At 64.0% G+C, this 21,575-nt stretch overlaps 1 protein-coding gene across 4 annotated transcripts; it reads left to right on the plus strand.

Moving 5' to 3' along the window:
- Positions 1-281: 281 nt before the first annotated feature.
- DUSP8 (dual specificity phosphatase 8) lies at positions 282-17,987 on the plus strand. Of its 4 annotated transcripts, none has more exons than XM_048217648.2 (7): positions 282-366; positions 6,338-6,677; positions 8,342-8,480; positions 13,031-13,197; positions 13,717-13,876; positions 14,059-14,182; positions 14,436-17,987. In XM_048217648.2, the coding sequence occupies exons 2-7, from the start codon at positions 6,447-6,449 to the stop codon at positions 15,490-15,492; spliced, it is 1,878 nt and encodes a 625-aa protein (XP_048073605.1). In that variant the 5' UTR covers positions 282-366; positions 6,338-6,446; the 3' UTR covers positions 15,493-17,987. The 4 variants fall into 4 exon arrangements, with proteins under 4 accessions (XP_048073605.1, XP_057173470.1, XP_026338680.1 ...); XM_057317487.1 differs by having other exon boundaries at positions 6,338-6,635; XM_026482895.4 differs by lacking the exon at positions 282-366 and having other exon boundaries at positions 5,130-6,677.
- The last annotated feature ends 3,588 nt before the right edge of the window (positions 17,988-21,575 follow it).

Below are 21,575 nucleotides of genomic sequence, written 5' to 3' on the forward strand. Positions count from 1 at the left end.
GCGGCCCCGCCCTCCGCCCCGGGCCTGTCACTCGCGGCCAAGCGCGGCGGCCAAGCCGGCTCCGCGCCCCCCGCCCGGACGCCGGAGCCCGAGCCGCGCCGGAGCCGCACCGGCCGCGCCCGCCGAGCCCGGGGTGGGATGCGCGCCGCGAGCGCGTGTGCCCGCCCGCAGTGCGCGCGCCCCGGCCCGAGCGAGCGCTCCCCGCGGCGGCGGCGGCGACGGCGGCGACGGCGACGCGGCCCGCGCGCTCCCCCGGCCCCTGCCCCGGCTGCGCGGGCCCCCCGCCGGGCCCATGGGCGGCGCGGCCGAGTGGGCGCGCTGAGCGGGCGCGGGTCCCCGTGCGCCCCGGACGCGAGCGACGGCGAGGTGAGCGGGGACGCCGAGCGGGGACGCAGGGACGCGCGGGCAGGGGGCTCGGCCGGTGGGCGTCGAGTCGGGAGCGCTGGGTCTGCTGCACCCGGCGGGCGCCCGGGAAAAGGAGGCGGCCCCTAAGTGAGCGGCCCGGCTGGGGGGACGCCGCGGATGGGCCCGGGAAGCCCTTCCCCCGCCTCTCACAGAGCCCAGGGGACCCCGGCCTGATCCACGCTGCCCCCCCCCCCACCCCCGCTTCGCCGCCTTTCTCCTCGAAATCCCTTATTTTGTGGGGGGAGGGGCATGCAGTGATGATCCAGGACCTTGGCCTCTTGCGATCCAGCGTGGATCTGTACGGACCTCTGCGAGAGCCCCAGACTCCCAGGGATAACCCCCACCCGGCCATGGAGGCCCCAAATTGGAGAAGGTCGTCCCTGCCCCCGGGGTTTGGGGATGCAGGCCTTGACCAAAGGAGCGCAGGGTTTTAGCCTGTGGGAAGCTCAGGAAAGGGCCCGTTCCGCGTTCGGTGGGGAGGGGCTGCAGAGCCATGTCCCCTATCTGGCCAGGCGGCCACGGGTACCCCCACCTCAGGGTGCTCAGCTGGCCTCTGCAGAATAAAGACCATCCGCCAGCCTGCCGCAGAGGCAACAGCGCATGCTGGGGGAGGGGCTGGCACTGCCAGGCTGAGTGCAACCAGCCTCCCTCAGCCTGTCTGCCCACCTTGGTGGGGAGGGGTCCCTAAGAGTCTGGCCCGGACAGGAGGGGGCAACAGTGGGCCCAGCCCCCACCAGGTCACCCCTCCTGGGAGAATTTGCCTCCTGACTTCCTGCGGCACAGATGTACTGGCTTCTGCAGGGGGAGTTGGGGGCCTGGGTGCTGCAGTGATTGCAGGGTGCAGGGAGACTCCGTGGGCTGGAGGAGAGAGGTGGCAGGGTCTAATGTGGCGCCCACAGTGTTGCGGTGCAGCTTGGAGTGGATGTGGGGTGCTGCAGGCTAGGGGAGCCGTGATCTGCTGCACCCCCTGCCCTGGGGGTCTTAGTGGAGGTGGGAGGGTCCATGCACTCCCCGCTGCCTCCCTCAGACCTTGCTCCAAGGGCAGTTCAGCAAAGGAGCATAGCATCCAGTGCCCCCACCCTGCTCAGGGAGGACAGATGTCCCAGGAATTCACTCCTCAGATGCTTAATAAGCACCTGCCCGGTAGGGCAGATCATGTGACCAGAAGCTGGGAGTTCATCCTGAAGTCTGACTGAATACCTCCCACTGCAGTCAGCCAAGGGCTCCTGGAGAGTTGCTGGGCAGGTTCTAGTCCCCTGCTGCCCTCAGCCCCCCCGGAAGGCTCCTGTGCCCCAGAGGCTGCCCCCAGGAACAGCGGCTTCCGTGCACACAGATGCAGAAAGATGGTGGAAGTCATCCTCTGCTCCAGAACCCTACCCAGCATCCTCTCCTCTCCAGCTGAGGCTGACCTTGGGGCCCAGATGTTTCAACTGGACAGAGGGCCCAAGGGGGCGTGGAAGCCAGAGGGTATCATGGCTGCGTCTCCAGAGGGTGCAGCTCAGAGGGAAAGGAGAGGAAGGAGCCAAAAGCCACAGCGAGAGGGACATGGGTCGGATTCTGGCCACCAGGACCGCATGGGCTGAGTCCGCCTCTGCCTGGACCGCTCCAGGCAGTGACCGGTAGATGTCCCGGGGTGGCCCCGGTGTGTAGCATGGGGGGACGGTGACCAGAAGTCCTGCAGATCAGTAGGGCTAGAACAAGCCAGGCAGGAACAGAGGAAACCTAGATGCATAGGGTCCTGAGCGTGCCCTTCTAAGGACCCATGTGCCGAGACCTCCTACCGCAGGCTCTGCCCAGACCCCTGTGAGCCGAGGGCACAGCCCCCCCACCACTGTCTCCCAGGCCCATGGCCTCCCCACACCAAGTTGGCTCTGCTTGGCCTTGCCATTGGCGCCTCCGGGACAGAGTGAAGGCCAGCTTGGGCCCTGTTTCATTCAGCCCGGGGAGATGAGGCGGGAACGGGTGAGAGCCTTTGGGGATCCCTGATGAGAGAAGATGAGCGGAAAATGAACTGAGTAGGTGTGAGCCACCTACCAGTCTCTAGGATCCTGGCCTCTCTGTGCAGTAGTTTCTGTCTCCAGAGGTGCCCCCTTGGGTCACAGTGAGCTGGACATCTCAGCATTGTGGGGGCCCCCACTGCCAGATCCTCCCCAGGGCCTGCCTCTGTGTGCCAGGTCCCACTCGAGCCGGAAACCCCACTCTGAGTGAGAGCCGCAGCCCGCCCATGGCTGATGGTCCTGACCGTTGTCTCTGGAGCTCACTACGAGTTCCCCAGTAGGTGCTGAGCAGAAGGCCTTGGTGAAGATGCCGTCAGATGGCGTTTTCTGGCCATGCGTGCCTTGCTCAGGGACCTGTGCCGGGGAGCCAACAGTGTGAAGAGGTCTTGGAGCTGGCCCCTGGGGTTTGGGTGCCCCGGATCTGGGGGAATTCAGCATGCAGAGTATGCGGGTGGCTGCACCCAGTGACCACACTTGCGCACACACGTCCGCATGTGAGTAGTTGCGTGAGGGGCTGGCGTGCCTCGTGGGAAAGAGGTGAGCCGACGGTGTGTGGACAGCTTGCGCAGGGGCACGTCCTGGCATGCACAGCAGGACACAGAAGCCAGGCCGCGCTGTGAATGTGGCCTTCCAGGGAAAGGGGGGCTGCCTGCTGCCTCCCAGGCCGTGCCCAGCCAGGTGCGAGGGAGCCTCTGGCCCTTGGACTTGGAACAGCCGAGTCTCCTCAGCAGCGAGCCCTTTGATGGGGGCATATGGGGTTGTGCCTCCGTCCCACTGGCACCCGGGCTCTGGAACAGCAGACGATAGGTACTGTTTCCCCTCCGTTCCCAAGAATGAGGTCCGGGCTGAGCCTGGAGTGGGTCCTTGAAATCACAGAAGCCCAAGACCCTACGATATCTGTTTCCTCTGTGCCCACCTGACCTGTTCTAGCCCCACTCATCTGCTCAAGACTGTCCTAAGCTTCCCCACCCCCGCCAGAGCTCTGCCCGCCCCATCCTCACAGCAGGTGAGGGTCTGCCCCCAGGAGCTTTAGATCTAGGAGGCCCTGGGGGTGAGGCTGCACTCTCAGGAGGCCAGCTCAGTGCAAGAGGTCTCCTGCAGGAGGCGCATTTGGGCCAGACCTTGGCCACTGGAGAAGGCTTCCCGGAAGGTGGGAATAAGGGAGCCTGTGCGCCTGGGTGCTCATGGCAAGCAAGGAGGATTGGGACCAGGTGGAGGAGGGGGGGTGGTGGTGGAATGTCACGCCTGGGCTTTGGGGCTCATGGGGACCTGGCCCAGGGTCATCCCAGGCCCCAACTACTGGGCACCTGCAGGAAGCAAGGAGTGGGCCCTGCCGTTCTGCAGAGCCAGCCTGCTCCGTGGCTGTGCCGCAGGAGCAGTGGTTGCCTGGCACCTCTGTGGTTGCCATGGCAACGACGGAGGTGCTAACTTGCTAATGAGTCCCCCTCGGGCTGCAAATAACAATACTATAGCGGTTAATAGGGCCAAGCTGGAGAGTTCCTTGTGGGAGGTGGGGCTGAGACCAGGTACTGGGCCCGGGAGCCTAGCAGCCCACCCCTCCAGCCCCCGCCCCTGTCCTGCAGCCCTGCAGCCCAGCTCGGCTCTTCCCCACCCTCATCCTGAGCCTACCTCCCTGCCTGTCCTGCAGCCTGGACTCCCATCTGTGGAGCGGGTGCCCCTCCATACCCCAGCTCCTCTCCTGGCCAGTTAAGGACCCGAGGACAGTGTTTCCGCCCATCGGCTGCGGGGAGGGCAAAGGACCTCTCTCCCAGCCCCTTCCCTTGTCCCTGCACTGAAGTTCTATTTGGCTTCTGTTGCTTTAGGTGGGAAGCAGTCTGCCCTCACCGAACTGATGAGGACCTTGAGTGCACCTGGGCATGCACCCAAGGGCAGGAGGCTGGTGGGAGGGGGCCTGGCAGCTGCAGCCTGGCTGCCACAGTCTTGACAAGATGCACGTTAGAACTCAGAAGCTTCTCAAAACACCTCATAGGGGAATCGAATTGGGGACCCCTCTCTACACAGGCTGGGACCACCCCTCAGCAGACAGGGCCCCCTCAGCAGGTGAGGACCCCCAGGCAGCTGGGGAACCCCCTCCACAGACAGGACCCCCCAGCCAGTGAAGACCCCCCTCAGCGTGTGGGGTACCCCTTTTGGCAGAGGGGCTCTTTTGCTGTCGACCTTGTTTGGTATGGCCCTCAGAAGGGACAGCAGCCCCAGCTGCACCCCAGGCCTCACCCCCACCCTGGAGGAGCCTGGGCACCTGCCTGGGGAGCAGGGTGTCTGTGAATGGGATCCCAAGGCCCCACCCACTGGCCAGGGCCATCCTGGGCACTTCCCTTTGGGCCAGCTCCGGTGGCTCAGCCTAAGGCTGCCCTTGGCCAGCAGACACGGTCTACACCTGCCTGGCACCTAGTTCTCTGTGAATTTTGCCACCCCCACCACCAGCCTGGGAGCTCACTGGAAGTGTGACAGATGTCCGCAGGGGGCCTCACCCCAACACCATCTGCAGCGGCAGGCTGGGGGCTTGCTGACGGGCCGCCCTCCGGCATCTGCCCCCCAGCCTCTCCCGTGCCTGAGCCAGGCGGGGCTGCGGTGGCGGGAGGACCCCGACTGAATGGCAGTGGTAGAGGCCTTGGGCCTGCCCAGTCTCGGTGGTGTGACCTAAGGCCGGCCCCGCCCCTTCCCCAAGCCTCAGTCTCCCCAGCTCCAACGAGAACTCATCACCCTCCTACTATGCGCCTCTTGGTGGGCTGGAGGCTCAGTGGGCCTAAGAAACGTCAGTCCTGGCAGGCGGCAGGGCAGGTGGGGTGGGGGGTATGTAGCACCAAACCCACAAGAGGGTTCTCTGCCCCGGGATCAGGGGTCCCCCATCCGCATCCACCTCCTACTTCCTCCACACACCCCGCAGCCTCGGGGCCCCTACAGGCCATGCTGAGAGTCCCCGCACCCCCAAGAGCCCTACATCTGGGTCACCTACTTTACCTCTCATCCTCGGGCACCACCCATCCCACCCCATCCTGGGACCTACCAGCCCCTAGAAGGGTCCCCCTAGACCTCAGGCCTTCGCTGTGCCTGGCACACCCTGCCACACTGCCCACTCCATTCTGTGAGCGTGTGACCCCCTCCTGCAGGGAGCCAGAACTGGCCCCAGACCCTTTGTGCAGCAGGCACGCCGCACGCACTGAAGCCAGGCTGCAGGACTGGGACAATGGCAGCAGCAGCAGGGGAGCCTGCCTCCACACCCCAGACCCCTCCAGCACCCCGCCCCGGGCGCCTGCCCGAGGAGCCCAGCACCCTGTGGTGGCAGCCCCGACCCCCCTTCCTCCGGGTCCAGATGGTCAGCTTAGGGAATGATTGTGCTGGGTGGGGCTGGAGGGGGCCGTGTTCTGGGGCAGGGAGCAGGGTCTGGGCCCTGCCTCCCCTGGAGTTCTGGAGAATAAGACGTGCGGGCCAGAGATGGGGAACGTCTGCATCCAGCGATGGGCTGACAGAAGCCTCGGGGGCAGAACGAAGGGTTCCGGATTGAGCGAGTGTCCCTGAGCCCAAGGGCCCAGAGTGCCTGTCCAGCCCAGTGCAAGCCCTGAGACCCTTCCCTCTGTGGTCCCCCATTTGCCTTGCTGTGTCCCACTGAGAGGTTATCACCGAGAGCTGCACAGTGCGGGGCTGGATGAGACCATTCATGAGCGCTCTCCACGTCCAGTGGGTCACAGTCCTTGCTTACCTCAGCTGTCGGGGACTTGACTTCCGTAGAGCCAGAGGGGCTGCCGATTTACCCCAAGGGAGGAAGGGCCCCCTTGGGTGCCTGCCAGGCTCAAACGTTCCAGTGCCCTTGGGTCCCACCATGGGCCCTTCTGAGGTTGGCCCTGCCTGGGGAGCTGGCCAGGTGCCCACCCCGGGGGCCTGCAGCCCTGCTGACCATCTGCCTCTCCCTGCAGGTCTGGCACCATGCCCGGTCCCTCCGAACTCTAGGCCACAGCCCCGGCCTGCAGAGCAGCCCCTGTTCACTTCAGGGCCCACCCCTTCCCCACTGCCCACTGCCCCACCATGGCTGGGGACCGGCTCCCTCGGAAGGTGATGGATGCCAAGAAGCTGGCCAGCCTCCTGCGGGGCGGACCTGGGGGACCCCTGGTCATCGACAGCCGCTCTTTTGTGGAGTACAACAGCTGGCACGTGCTCAGCTCCGTCAACATCTGTTGCTCCAAGCTGGTGAAGCGACGGCTGCAGCAGGGCAAGGTGACCATCGCTGAGCTCATCCAGCCAGCCGTGCGCGGCCAGGTACCCGGCCCCTGCCACCCACACCCTGTCCCTGGTCCCCGCCCAGGCACCCATCACTTCCAGGGCCAAGGGCAGAGCTCCTCGGCCAGGTACACAGGGGCCGTCTGCTTGGGCAGCCGCCCCATCCTCTGCCTTCAAACCCAAACTGAGCTCCTAGGGTCAGAATGTTCTGAGCTGGTCCACACCTTGGGCATCATAGGCAGCTCCCACCCCCCTCCCTGAGCTTCCTCTTAGGGTGCACAGATGCCCCTCCCCAGGGAGGCCCTCTGCTGATAACATCTCCCCAGATACGATTCATCACCCCTCCCGCCCAGAGCCTGCTGACCCTGTCTGGGTCCTCACTCAGCCCCTGGGTAGAGGTCTCCCCACATAAGATGGGGCAGTGTCCCTGGGGCCCAGCCCAGGGCTCAGAGGGGGGGCACAGGGGTGGGCTGGAGGCACAGAGGGGCAGTGCAGCGGGATGGCAGCTGGTCAGGCACACACCGAGTGCTGTGAGAACCCAGAGGAAGACAGGAGGGGGGCCAAGAGGCTTATGCTGAGCCGTCGTGTGCCCAGCCCCCCAGTTCTTTCCCCTAGAGTTCTGAATGACCCAGAATTCTCTCTGTGCGCCTCCCCCCAGAATGTCCCAGGTCACCTGCCGAGGACAGTCCTGTCTCTGTTAGCCTGGAGCATCAAGTCCAGCACTGGGAGGGACCACTGGCCCTGTGACCTGGGAAGGTGGGGGCACCTCCAGTGGGGGGAGTGACATGGACAGCAGCCTGGAGCTGGGGAGGGGTCTTGGTCACAGGCCCTGTGCCAGCAGAGCTGGATGTGAGAGGACGCAGGTGGCACAGCCACTTGTGGGGAGTCCCCCCCCAAGGCCAGAACCAGCTCCCTGCAGCCTCAATGAGGGGAATCCGGTGATTAATCACCCCCAGCGAGGACTCCCTGCCAGAGCGCAATCCCATTGGCTGCTGGTGACATCATCCGGCCCAGGGTTGGCGGCTCAGCTGGCTTAGGGGCTGAGTGTGCTTGGGGGGCAGGGCATTAGCCACTCGAGCAAAAGCTGCTCAGCATCTGGTCCCAAGGCTGGGCATTCAGGATGGGAGGAGGGCGGCGGAACCCCAGCCTCTAGCTGCCTCCTGAATTAAGGGGGACTCTTGCAGCAGCCCCCACTTTTCCCATCACTTGCTGGGGAATTGCCCAGACCCAAAGTCACCCCACCCTCAGAAGCCCCAAAACGTGCCTCCCGGTGCCCCAGGGGATGGTTTTCCCTTTGCCTCAGCCACCCTGACAGCATCTGTACATTCCCATCACTGTGGCACCCGTGTGTGTGCCCAGGGAGCCTGTTACATTCACCTGCACGTCCTCCATGGGGGCCTGGCCCACAGTGAAGGCCCCCAGTGTCGGTTCCCTTAGCGTGAGGGCGTGGCACTAGGAGGAGCGTGCCCATGTCTGCCTGCTCTGAGGGCTTGCCTGTGTGACTGTGGGCGTTTGCACCCGTCCAGGTGTGAGCTGTGAGGTGGGCGGGTGGGTGGGTGAGAGCCTGCCCTCCCCTCCAGGCAGCAAGGTGCCAGGAGCCCCTCCCTGCCATAGCCTGACCCGTTGCAGTGGGTGGCAGCAGGGGATGGGGGCATCTGGCAGGTGCCCAGCAGTGCCCTGACCTCTGCCCTTACGGCCTCCAGGTGGAGGCCACGGAGCCACAGGACGTGGTAGTCTATGACCAGAGCACACGGGACGCCAGCGTGCTGGCTGCTGACAGCTTCCTCTCCATCCTGCTCAGCAAGCTGGACGGCTGCTTCGACAGCGTGGCCATCCTCACGGGTGAGCTCCAGATAGACCTGGGGCAGGGGGCTCTGGGGCGCCCTCTCCTCCCTTCCTCTCTGTCCTCACTGTGAGCTTAGCTATGGGAAGGGGGGTAGCCAGAGAGTCAGGCTCTGGATCCACCTTTGCTCTCTTCCCTGAGCCCAGAGACCAGCAGGAATTGGGGCAATGTTGGGTGGGGTGTCTCAGTATCTGGAGTTCTCCGAGGCTCCATTGTCCCCTCCCCTGGACCCCCACACTTCAGAGCCCCCTCCAACATGGGCCACCCCACTACTAGCAGGTGAAGAAGTAGGTAGGAGGAAACCCCTAAATGTCATTTGTGGCCGGGGAGGAGGGCAGGGATCTGGGCAAAGATGTGTCCCTGCCCCTGCAGCTGTCTGAGAGAGGGGGCAGAGCCCCATCCTCCGCAAACCCCAATCCAGCAGAACTGGTCCCAGACGGAGCATGCCTCTGAATGCTGCAGCCCGCACAGGATGCCCGACCCCTGCCTGGGGCCAGCAGAGGTCCCTGGAGGGCTTCCTGTTCCCCAGACGCAGCCCAGGCAGCCTGGAGGCTGGGAAGCCCCCTGTACACACACACACACACACACACACACACGCACACGCACACGCACACGCACGCGCGCACAGGCTTCTTGAGGATTCCTTCCTCCTGTACGTGGGGGCTGAGCACTTCTGTAGAACCCACCTCCCAGAGGTGGCCCAGGTCCCAGGGCGGCGGGAGCTGGCCTGTCCCAGGGTGGTGCCCTTGTGGGTGCTCCTGCCCTGGCCTCTTCATGCCAGGGGCCATGGCAGGCGGGCGGAGGATGGAGAGGGCTGAAGGTGTCAGCAGCCCCCTCCTCGGTGTACGTTCACCACGTCTGCCCTGAGCAGCCCCTTACGTGCGGGCACGCCGTGGCACTGGGCTGGCCTTTGGCGCTGGTGTCCAGTGGGGGCGTGGACCCTCACCACAGCCTGTGGGAGGCTTCCTGGTGGGTCTGCATCGCGTGCCGGTGCGCGTGCTGCCGTCCACACACGGGTCTGGGTCTGTGCGGTCAGAGGGCACCTGCATCTGTGTGGCTCTGGGAGGCTGGTGATCGGTGCTTGCTTGGGGAGGTGGGAGGTGGGGCTTGCGTGCCTGTGTGTGAACTCTGGGAACCGGAGGCTGCAGAATTTCAGACTCTCTGATTCAGCCACTGCCCCCTGGGCTCAGTTTGGGGGCTGAGTGGGTAGGGAGAAGAAGGAGAGAGGACAGAGGCTCTGGTCTTTTTAGCGGGTGTCCTGGGCAGAACAGGAGCCCAGCCAGGAACCCCAGTGTGTGTGTGTTTGCACGCACACACATGCTCTCTAGTCAGGAGTGGGAGCCACCAGGCCTTCTGGGAGTCTGAGAAACAGGTCCCAGAGCAGAGCCCTCCCTTACTCCCAGGCTGCCCAGGAAAGCCCAGAACCTCTAACGCCTGTCTCCTCTGGAGGCTGGGGCTCGTCACCCAGCATGCAGTGGGGCAGGCCTAGGCTGGGATGTACCAGGAGGGCTCACCTGGGACCTGGCCGTGCCCCACTTGGTTCGCTAAACTCTTGGGGCTGCCGCCTGCTCTTTCTTCCCTGCCTGCCCCTCCCTGCGAGGTTAGAGTATTTGCTCCCATTTCCCTGAGGGCCAAGCCAGGCAGAAGTCATGACCCACCGCAGTCTGAGAAGGGCTCATAGTGGCACCAAATCAGGACCCAGACAGCCTCCGAGCCTGGCCCACAGCTCCCACCCCTAAGGCGAGCACAGCCCCTGAACCGGTGAGAATGGGAAGGCCAGGTTGAGTGGGACAGAGGGATGCTGCCCCGCCAGAAAGGGGAAGTGACATTCCAGGATCACTAGCACAGGGGGAGGGGGCTCAGCGAGGCCAGAAAGGGAGAAGCCCACCCCTCCGTGGGTGGGGCTGAGGAGCGCCAGGAGGATGTCACGGCTGGAGGGCAGACAGATCCCTCTCGGTGACAGGGGAGGGTTGCGGAAGCAGGAGAGGGCAGTGGGGCAGGCGCGCTGGGGTCCGGAACCAGCTGCTGTGACCGCTGCCTCCTTCCCCCCCAACCCCTCCAGCTGCTTGGCTGTGACGTCCAGTGGGGCGGGGACGGAAAGGGAGTCTGGCCCTTTAAGCGGCGGGCGGCCCTCGCCCGGTCCGCGTTGCTGCGGAATGCGGGCTGGTGATGTCCCCGTGCCGGGTCGGTGCGCCCCCGCGGCCCGACCCCGGACGCGCCGCCCTCGGACCCTGGCCAGAGACAGCGGCAGGAGCGGCCCCTGCGCGGAGGGTGCGCGGAGGGTACGCGGAGGGAGGGTGGCAGGTGCGGACCCTGCCCGGGGCTCGGGGACCGCGGCGGCGCAGAGGGGGCTGCGGGGTGCGCCGCCGGCATGTGGGTGGGAGAGCGCCTGGTGGGAGCCGCGGGCGGGGGCAGTGGCCGGACCGGTGCCCGTGGAGTCGGTGGGGTCGGTGGCCTCGGTGCGTCCTGGGCAGGAGCTTTTGTGCGAATCCGGGATTCCATTGTGCGTCGCAGCGAGCTGTGAAGCTGTGAGGCAGAGGGAGGAGGGTATCCCTCCTGAAGGAAGGTGCCCTTGGGGATGCCTAGGGGATGGGGGCGCCTGCCCGCTGCCAGCAGTGCTGACACCCGCAGAGGGTCCAGGCCTGCTGCCACTGATTCAACGCAAGGTGCCCTCTCCTGTAATCCAGAACCTGGGGGGAGGGGTCCTGAAATCACTGGAGGGGCGGGGCCTCAGGGTCTGCTGTACTTGGCATCGATAGGGGGTTTGTGGGGGGTCACCACAAGCCCGTTGGCTCTGCGGGGGGAGGGGGGCAGCCCTGTGGGGCTTTACCTGAGGGATTGCAGGTAAAACTGGCAGGTCTGCACCTGTCCAGAGATCACCTTTGTACCTCCCCTTTGTGGGGGAGGTTCCTGGTGGAATACAGGCCCCCACCCCTCGACTTAGGAGAGATCCTGTGTACCTTGCGTCTCCTGGGTGGGGGTTGCTGTCCTCCAGCAGGAACATCCAGGGGACCCCTGGCTCTGGCCAGTAAACGGGAGCCCAGCCCAGCACCCAGGTCAGCTTTCACCTGTGAGTTGTGTGGTCAGTGATGCTGACAGACACTTCTCCCTGTCCGGCCAGCAGGCTGCCAAGGTAGGGACAGCTTCTCCTCCAAGGCTGGTGCCTCCACTCCCTCAGCCTGGAGGTCCCGCATCACCACAGCCCCCGCCAAAGGCAAGCCGTTGTTGGGGGCACAAGGAACACACCTGGCAGGCACTCTGGTTGGGGGTTTGTACAAACTGGCCATTGAGCTGGGCTGGAGTGAAGGCTGAGGGCACCAGGCGTCTCTGTCCTGGGAAATCAGCCAGGTCTCTGGCCCCAGCTGTTTCTGGAGACCAGGAAAGAGCACTGGGGGTCTCATGGCCTGGGACCCTGCCTCACTCCCCTGCCTCCTCCAGTGCGCTAGGGTAGGCCTCCGTCCAGTTGAACTCTGTAATGGAGCAGTCCACTGAGGGCAGGGAATGTCCACAGGCGTCATGTCCCCACAAATGTGGTTAGCCCCAGGGTGGCCACCAGGCAGTGTCATCTCACCCTAGCAGGAACTGGCGGTCACCCAGCTGCCTGGGTGTGGGCCGGTCAGCTCTCAGTGTATCTTCACAGCCCCTGTCTCCTTTGAGGCTCGCAACTGTGCTGTGTGGCAGGCAGGGTGCAGAAGTGGGCCAGGGGTGGAATGAGCTCCGCCCGTGGTCACTCTCGGGGGCAGAGACATACTGGGGATTCCCACTTGGGGCTTTGAGGCCAGGGGAGGGGCTCCTTCCACTGACCTGTGGCCCAGGACCTGGACGTGCAGGGAAGGCAGTCGGCACTTGCCAGCCACGTGTAGAATGCGTGCCCGCTGCACGCCCTGCTTCCCCCGCTCTTGGCCCATCCTCTGGTGCTGTCCTCCGGGCAGGAGGGAGCCCTGACTGGAGCACAGGTGCCCCTGCAGGCTGTGCCAATTCTAGCAGGTGATGTCATACCCAGGGGCAGGAGGGCCCCTCAGAAGCCCTTGCTCCTGGTCCTGGCACCCAAGCTTGGCCCAGGGCTCCCAGCCAACTAGAGTCAGGGAGGGATTGCATCAGCCCAGGGGAGAGGCAGGAAGGCCCAGGCTGACCCCCGGCCACGGGCACGGAAGATCCACACCCTCAACAGGGGCCTTCCGTGACATCGGAACCCACCCCTGCCTGGGTCCTGCACATGCTAGGCCGGCCCGCCACCTCGACCCCACATTTACAGGCATCACAGCGGCGTCCTCAGCAGGGCCAACTCCTCATTAGCCTGGGGAGGAATGTGGGCGTAGGGGTGGCTGTATATGTGCACAGCACGCGCGCCTCGGCTGGTGACAGCAGCCCTCCAGCACCCAGCGCTGACTCCAGGTGCTCAGGCCAGAGGCTCACCCCCTGGCATCACGTTGGGCTGGGGGTCCAGGCTGTGGCCGAGATGTAGGGGTGGTCAGGTGCCCTGGGCTCGCTTTTGTGCCCCAGCCGGCTGACTGCCTGACCCACGTCTCCTCCGCTCCTCCTCCTGCAGGGGGCTTTGCCACCTTCTCCTCCTGCTTCCCTGGCCTCTGTGAGGGCAAGCCTGCTGCCCTGCTGCCCATGAGCCTCTCCCAGCCCTGCCTGCCTGCGCCCAGTGTGGGCCTGACCCGCATCCTGCCTCACCTCTACTTGGGCTCTCAGAAAGATGTCCTGAACAAGGTGTGTGCACAGCTGGGGCTTTGGCCATTGGAGGGGGTGGGGGAAGAGGCAGGAGCTCAGAAGCAGCTCCTGGGCTGGTCTGGGGGCGGGGGAGAAGGGAGCTGAAAGCCAAGGAGGGGATGGATAAGCATGGTGTGGGAGAAGCCTGGGTTGGGGGCACGAGGATGCAAGGGGACTGGGGCAGGACCAGAGCAGGGCAGGGTGGAGAAGCAGCTCCCAGCCCCTTAGGCGGCGGAGCCCACATGCCAAACTGCTGATGTCACCGGGCCCCCGGCCAGCACTGAAAGAATCCCGTGTTTTAAAATTGTGATGAGGGAAGAGGGTAAAGCCACCGCCCAGGCAGCCGTAACATTCCTGGGAGGCTACCTCAGGCTGTGGGTGGCGCTAGCCCCAGACCAGCATCCCTGCCCCCCCTGCAGCCTCCCCCCTCTTGCTGGAGGCTCTGAGCGCCAAGGTGGAAGTGGGAGGGGCTCCCACCTCCAGGGCACCCCTGTCCAGCCTGTCCTCCCGTCCCTTCAGGATCTGATGACCCAGAACGGAATAAGCTACGTCCTCAATGCCAGCAGCTCCTGCCCCAAGCCGGACTTCATCTGTGAGAGCCGCTTCATGCGCATTCCCATCAACGACAACTACTGCGAAAAGCTGCTGCCCTGGCTGGACAAGTCCATCGAGTTCATCGGTGAGGGGTGGCGCCCTCCTGGTGGGGCTGCGGGGGCCGGGGGGTCTCCTCGAGGAGGGTGCCCAGGGACAGGGAGAAGCACTGTGACGACCAGTGCTTGGGCCTGAGATGGAGCTGGGATTGTTGGCGGTCGGGCCGAGCACCCTGAGCCCTCACCCGGCCCCTGTGGCCCCTGCCTCCAGATAAAGCTAAGCTGTCCAGCTGCCAAGTCATTGTCCACTGTCTGGCCGGCATCTCCCGCTCGGCCACCATCGCCATCGCTTATATCATGAAGACCATGGGCATGTCCTCCGATGATGCCTACAGGTAGCCTTTCCTTTCTTCCTGGGCCCAGAAGTCTACGGCTGGAAACGGCCTTTCCCCTCCCAGTCTCCACCCACTAGCCGCGGGATGGCCCTTGCCTCTGAGGGGAGGCGGGAGCCCGGATCCAACACTCCTGGGTGGGTCTGCACACCAGCTGTGTGCCCAAGCATGCGCAGGGGGAGCGGGGAGGGGGCAGGGAGAGCAGGGGGATGGGGCCGGGCAGGGAGCCCCGTCTCAGTGCAGCGGCCTTCCCCAGGTTCGTGAAGGACCGGCGCCCATCCATTTCGCCCAACTTCAACTTCCTGGGCCAGCTGCTGGAGTATGAGCGCAGCCTGAAGCTGCTGGCTGCCCTGCAGGGTGACGGGGCGCCCCACCCGGGGACGCCCGAGCCCCTCCCGGGCCCTGCGGCCCCACTGCCGCCGCTGCCACCACCTACCTCAGAGAGCGCTGCCACCGGGAGCGCGGCGGCCAGCGCAGCCAGGGAGGGCGCGTCCGGTGCCGGCGGGGAGCTGCCCGCGCCTTCCGCGGCCCCTGCCACCAGCGCGCTGCAACAGGGCCTGCGGGGCCTCCACCTCTCCTCCGACCGCCTCCAGGACACCAACCGCCTGAAGCGCTCCTTCTCGCTGGACATCAAGTCGGCCTATGCCCCCAGCCGGCGGCCCGACGACCCCGGGCCCCCAGACCCTGGGGAGGCCCCCAAGCTCTGCAAGTTGGACAGCCCGTCGGGGGGCGCCCTGGGCCTGCCCTCGCCGGGCCCCGACAGCCCAGACGCGGCGCCAGAGACGCGCCCGCGCCTCCGCCGGCGGCCCCGGCCTCCAGCCGGCTCCCCGGCACGGTCCCCGGCGCACGGCCTCGGCCTGAACTTCGGCGATGCCTCTCGGCAGACTCCGCGGCTCGGCCTCTCGGCCCTGTCGGCACCTGGGCTCCCTGGCCCCGGCCAGCCGGTCGGCCCCGGGAGCTGGGCGCCGCCGCTCGACTCTCCCGGCACACCGTCGCCAGACGGGCCCTGGTGCTTCAGCCCCGAGGGCGCGCAGGGCGTGGGCGGTGCGCGGTTTGCACCCTTCGGCCGGGCAGGCGCGCAGGGCGCAGGGGGCGGCGACCTGCGGCGGCGGGAGGCGGCAAGGGCCGAGGCCCGGGACGCGCGGACCGGCTGGCCGGACGAGACGGCCCCGGAGACGCAGTTCAAACGCCGAAGCTGCCAGATGGAGTTCGAGGAGGGCATGGTGGAGGGGCGCGCGCGCGGCGAGGAGCTGGCAGCGCTGGGCAAGCAGGCCAGCTTCTCGGGCAGCGTGGAGGTCATCGAGGTGTCCTGACGGCGGCCGGGGACCCAGCGCCCGGCGCTCCGCTGCCCTCGGCTCCCTAGTCTGGGCCGCCAGCAGCCGGGCCCACTATAAATATATATTATATATAATGCAAAGAAAGGTAAATGGTTTTACTGCGATTTTTATCGAGAAGTAAATATTTCGATTTTTTATTTATTTAAGCTGTTCATTCTGGCAATGATTTGGCAACAGTGCGGGCGGTCCTCGGAGCTCTATTTTTACTGTCTGGTATTTAAACTGAAACACACGTTTCTAAGCAATATGAGGCCACCTTCAGTTCCAAGCTGGGGTGCCAGGCCTGGGGTCCCCTCCCCGCCCCCTCCCCCGGGAAACTGCTGATCTTTGCAAAGAGGCTGCCGAGCTTTCGTGCACTTTTTACATAAGAAAAAGGGGAAAAAGGAGAAAAAAAACTTTGCCACAAACTGAGCCGCAAACCTCCAGGTCCCTCCCCGCCCCCCTCCTCTCCTCCTCCTCTGCTCCTTTCTCGGGCTCTGCACCAAAGTCTAGGTGGGGGAAGTGTCCCAGGAGCTGGGGTATGGCCCAGGCAGCTCTACCAGCTGGAGGCACCCCCACCACCTGCCCCCCTGCCCCCCCCACCCCACCCCACCCTGTTGCCTGGTCGGTGTTGACTGGCATTGGGCCTAGAGAGGCTAGGGTGTTTGGAGGGGCTGGGGATAGAACAGGATAGGGGCTCGGTGAATGGGGCTCTTGAGTGTCAGATGATGTGGGTCCCCAGGGCAGGGGTGGAGGTGCAATGCCCCCCACTCCTGCCTGAGCCCTCGTCCAGTGTCGTGGATTCAGCAAGGCTGTTCCGTAGAGGCCGCTCCCCTCTCCTCCGCTTTGCCGCCTAGCACCCCCACCACCTGCCAGGTGGGGGAAACCACAGGAGGAGAGGAGCTCGGCCCCGGCGGGGGGGGGGGGGGGGGGCGGGGGGTATCAGGCGGGAGGAGCTGGGCTAACCAGTGCTGGCCCCACTGGTCAGAGGGCAGATGGATTTAGAGTCTTGTTCTGGGCTCCTCCCCCACTCAGCCCCCAGGCCCCCCGGCCAGACTTGGAATTCAGGTGTGTTCCTACAGGGGGAGGGCCTCCGTGAGGGGCTGGCTGCCTTGCAGAGGGAGGGGGTAGTTAAGCACCTGTCAGGCCCTTACGCTGCCAGGGAATGGGGGTCCTGAGCTTTGGGAGAGCCCTCTGCAGACAGATAAAGGCCCCTGGGGTGGGCAGATGCAGGTGTCCCCCATGCCTGCCCCTAGCTCCACAGGGTCCTTGGAGAAGAGCACTCCCACACTCCCCTTTCCTGGGGAGCTCTCCTCTGAAGTCTCCCTGGTATCTTCACGGTGACATGCCAGGTGGCTTTTGGCCCAGGTGGGCCAGCCTGGCGGTAAAGGCAGGGAAAAAACCCCAGCTGCCCCCCGCCTCGCACCCTTTTGGGTCATTGGGACCCATGGCTTTTGGAGGCAGTAGATGTCCCCCAACCTTCAGATGTGCTAGAGTCTAGTGGGTGGAGGGGGCTGGTAGCCTTGGGAAGAGGCCAGGGGCTTGGCGGGAGGGCGGCTGGGCAGACCGAGTCCTTGGGGCAGCTGCCCCTGTGGTTGTTTCTTCCGTTTGTTCTGTTGACCTGCAGCCCTGTGCACCTGTCACCCCTCCTTTAAGCAAAAGTCCTCTTCCTATTCCCTCTGTCCCCACCCCGTTGCCCAAGAAAATAAGCTATCATCGTTGTGTTTGCAATCTATGGATTAGAGGTTTAAGTATTTATTATTGGTTAATTATTATTATGATTGATTATGTAAACTTGCCTTCTGTCTGTCTATCGCGTTGGGTTTCTGAGGTGACCCTGGGTGTGGAGGATGCACTGGTCCCCACCTCCGCGCCCCACCCCTGTGCTGTCCAGGAGACAGTGGTCTGGGGCCACTGGTTGGGCCCCAAACTCTGGAGGCAGGTCCCACAGCCCCTGTCCTTTCCTCTCTCTGCCCTCTGCCCTCTGCCCTTTTTCTAGGGCCGCCAGCATCTCTGGTAACTTCGGTCTTGGAGCGTGGGGGGGGGGGTGCTTGCTCTTGAGGCTCTGGTCACCCCAAAGTGAGCAGCTGCAATGTGGGGGGAGGTCCTGTCCCGGCCATCCCCTCTCCTGTCCTGGGGGACCGGGCCCTGGCACAAGCCCCTCCCCGGTCACTTCCACACACTGCCTGAGGTGGGGCAGGGGCCGGGCCCCAGCCTCTCCAAGTCTCTCAGCCCTCCTACCCACCCCCACCCCGGCCCTGGCATTGGGGGTCGCCCCAGGATGGTCCCCGCTCCCTCCTAATATTTGCTGGAAAGTCCAGCGGAGGGGAGGTGGCAGGTCCCCCGCATGGCTCCCAGTCTCTCTGGACCGGGTGGCCTGCTCCTGCCCCAGGACCCCTCCCCCAGCGCGGCCACACTCTGCTCCCTGTCCTGTCCCCTTCTTTTGTATTTGGAAACAACGTGTTGTAATAAATCCTGAGATGGATGTTTTCTCCATGCCTCTGGCTGCCTCTTTCTTCAGGCTGGTGGGTGGGTGGAGCGGAGAGCGTGGGGCCGTGGCCCTGAAGGCTTCCTGAGGCCAGGAGGCATTGGGGCCACAGACCAACTTGCCCAGGACTCACTGCCTGGGACCCTGAGGGCAGGTTGGGCAGGGTGGGGGAGCCGTGCTGGGGGAGGGCCCGGTGTGGGGAAGGGGCCCCAGCTGCACGCTAGAATCTAGAACACCATTGTTTGTCGCGTTACCTGCAGGTGAAAATTTTAAAAAGTTACAACTATGTCCAATAAAATCACGGTTTTGCCCCTCCACCACCTGCCCAGGTGTGAGCACCGGAACACTTGGCCAGTCTCTGCAGACCTCCGTGTGCGCACGCACAAGCCTGAACGCCACGCGACAGCCTTCCTTTCCAACAGAACCGGGGTCTGGCCACAGAGTGTTTGCTACCAACTTTTCAATTACTTAAATCATCTGTTGAAAGAACACACGTGTGTGCTACAGGGACCAAAGGCACGCGAGGGTATCTGGTGGAAGCTGTGGGGTGACTCGCCCACTTTTGTCCCCAGCCACTGGGTTCTTCTCCCTGGAGACAGCCCCTGCCCTGCCTGCAGACCTTCCCGGGGGGCCCGGGGCCCATGGGCTGCAGCGGCTGGCCCATCTGCAGCGAGCGTGCCGCCCGTGGCCTCCGGCAGCCCCTGCGGCGGGGCTGAGGTGGGTCTGCCCGGTGTGGTTACAGCCGCAGCTCCGGGCATTCAGGCAATGCTCTCCTGGGACAAATTTTTCAGACATGACTCCTCTGGGTCACTCCAGCGCTTGCCTGGCCGTTACTATAACAACAGCTCCTGCGTACCAAGCTCACTGTGTGCCAAGCACGACTCCAGGCATTCAGGCACATCCTGGGAACAGATCTCCCAGGCTGCAGTGGCTGCGGACAGGTCTGCGCCCTCAGCTCCAAGCGTCTGTGGCTAATGCCGTGCAAGGCCTCCAAGGGGGTCTAAGCCTACTTGGAGCTTTGGCCTGCTGAGTCCGGGGATGTTTCCCCAGTTCCAAGCGGCAGGGAGCCCAAACCAGGGATGCAGGCCAGACCTGTGTGTGTGTGTGTGTGTGTGTGTGTGCGTGCCCACGCGTGCGTGCAGGATGTGTGTGTTTCAGGAGGCTGGGAGAGAAGAGGAAGCAGGAGACAGGGAAAGGGCTCAGCCGGCCCCTCTCTGCGGGCGGAGGCAGGTCCTTGAATCCAGCATCCCTAGGAGCCCTCAAGAGGCCGAAAACTAGAAGCACAGGGCTGTCGCTAAAGCGAGGCTATTTTTAGCTCAAGAACATCTATTTATAACTCTGGCAGCCCCTTGGAGTCCATAAAACCAGGGACTGGAAGAAAGCTGATGACTGTCTTGAGCACCACAGTGGTGCCTCCCGCTCCCTGGGGTGTGTGAGCCCCTGCAGCGGCAGGAGCGGGGTGAGGGCGCCTCGCCCAGGATGACCTGGGGGCACCAAAGGCCAAAGGCCCCTGCGGGCAGTGTAAGAATGCACGTGGGGTGCTGGGATGCCATCCACCCAGTTGCCCAGGCTCCTGGAAGTCAACTGGCCCACGGGCTGAAGGAAGCAGGTGGTGAGGCCAGACCTGCAGACTGGGGGGCTGGCCGCCACCACCTGCTCTCGGCCACACGGTCTGGTACCTGTCCCAAGGGGTCTTCTGTAAACGCTGGGCACCCTGCCTGCTTCCCTGCCCCATCTGGTCAAGAGCTTTAGGCTCTTGATGGGTCTTGGGTGGGTGAGCACATGTCAGTAGAGGGCTGCTCTGTGTGGGTCTCAACCTATGGATAGAGATGCTGGGGATGCCCGGGCCCTCCCCTGGGCCCCAACTACTGGTGGTGGGCCACCAGACCGCATTTCCCCACAGAGGCCGATGTCATGGCGGGACCGGCCCTGGTGGTCCTTTCTATGATGACAGGACACACTTCAGCAACAGCCGTCAGGGGGCTTTGACGAAGCTTTCTTACTCACAGGTCCTGGAGGTCATATGCACACCTGGGGCCACAGAGTTCGGTCTCAGGGAGAGAGGGAGGCAGCGTGGACCTCGGACTCTAACTTTTTGGAGTTGGGGGTGGGGGTGAGGTTTCTAGAGCAGTTGGTCATCAGGTCACCCGGGACCTTCTAGAGTGGAACATGGGAGGGGCAGCCTGGCTCTCCATCTAGTTGGGAAGCTGGCAACGTGTTTATTGAGATGGATGTCTTTCAAGTGAATGCCACGGCAATCCAGACTTTAATGCCACGCGCCTACATTGCCAATCAAAAAAGCTGATCATCAGACACTTACACTCTGGGGCTGGCTGGCTGGGTTACGTGGTTGGGCAGATGGGTGATGAGGGCGTGGATGGGTGAATAGGGGATACGGACGGGGGGGCGAGATGGCTGGCTGGGTGGGTAGAGAGGTGAGTGTGTAGATGTGTGGACAGGAGAGTAAATGGGAAGCTGGCTGGGTGGTTAGTGGTCGGGTGGGTAGGTGGATGGCTGGACAGGACGTTGATGGATGGGTAGATGGGAGGAAGGCAAGGAGGGAGGGAAAGAAGGTGGGTAAGTACCGACATAGTGCACAGTGCCCTTCTGCTGGCCTACCCTATATACAGCTGTGTGCTTCCCTCCATCCCACCACTGGACCGTGGTGGGGCACCCCATCCTGCTTCTAGAAGATGATCAGTAAATGTTCAATGTATAAACCACAGGCTCAGAGCTGGACACCACTGCAGAGACCCAGTCCAACCCTCTCCAAGGCCCGAGGAGGTGCTCCAAGAGAGACAACAGGCCCAGAATGGAGTCACCTGTGCCAAGCCCCCTGCCAGCAAATCGAGACTTAACACCTAACCTCACTGCAGTTTCAGCCTCTCCCAGGAGTGGACTCAGTCTGGAATTTCCTGGTCAGCACCAGTGAGGTCATCTGCCGGATAAGATCCCTGCCTTCCCTAAGGGAAGGTGACCTTTCTGAAACAGTCCACTCTTTCAGCTCCCTTGTCCCCTCCACCCCTTCTGCCTGTAAAACCTTCCATTCTGTACAACTCTCCAGAGCTCCTTTCTACCTGTTAGGGGGGATGCTGCCCCATTCGCGGGTCTTTGAATAAAGCCGATTAGATCTCCACATTTATTCAGTTGAATTTTTTTAACAAGGGGAACTGACTTTCCAACGTCCCTCAGACTCGGGGCAGAGTCGGGGTGGGCTCCGTTGCTGATCTCTGGACTCTGCTCATTCGGGCTGAGCAGTCCCTGGAGGTGTCCTGGAAGGGGCCAGCCTCAGTGGCCCCTCGGGCTCCTTCCTGCTCAGACATAAAGGGGCTTAGAGCTGGGAAGCAAGAAGCCACCGGGGAAGGCTTGGGGCGAGGGGGTTGGCCTCTAAAGGCCAGGTTGGATTTGGAGGGCTGGGGCATGTGTAGCCAGGGGACACAGCAGCTAGGGCCACGGAGAAACGGCGCAGGTGGGGCTGTACACTGTGGGACCAGGCGCAAGCTGGCTACCTCTGGCCAAGGTGAGGTCCAGTGGGAGGGAGAGTGCCTGGCTCTGGATGGCAGGGGGGTGGTGGGGGTCATCTGTTCGGCAG

This window comes from Ursus arctos, unplaced genomic scaffold (genome assembly GCF_023065955.2).
Source record: "Ursus arctos isolate Adak ecotype North America unplaced genomic scaffold, UrsArc2.0 scaffold_23, whole genome shotgun sequence".
Classification (NCBI taxonomy): domain Eukaryota; kingdom Metazoa; phylum Chordata; class Mammalia; order Carnivora; family Ursidae; genus Ursus; species Ursus arctos.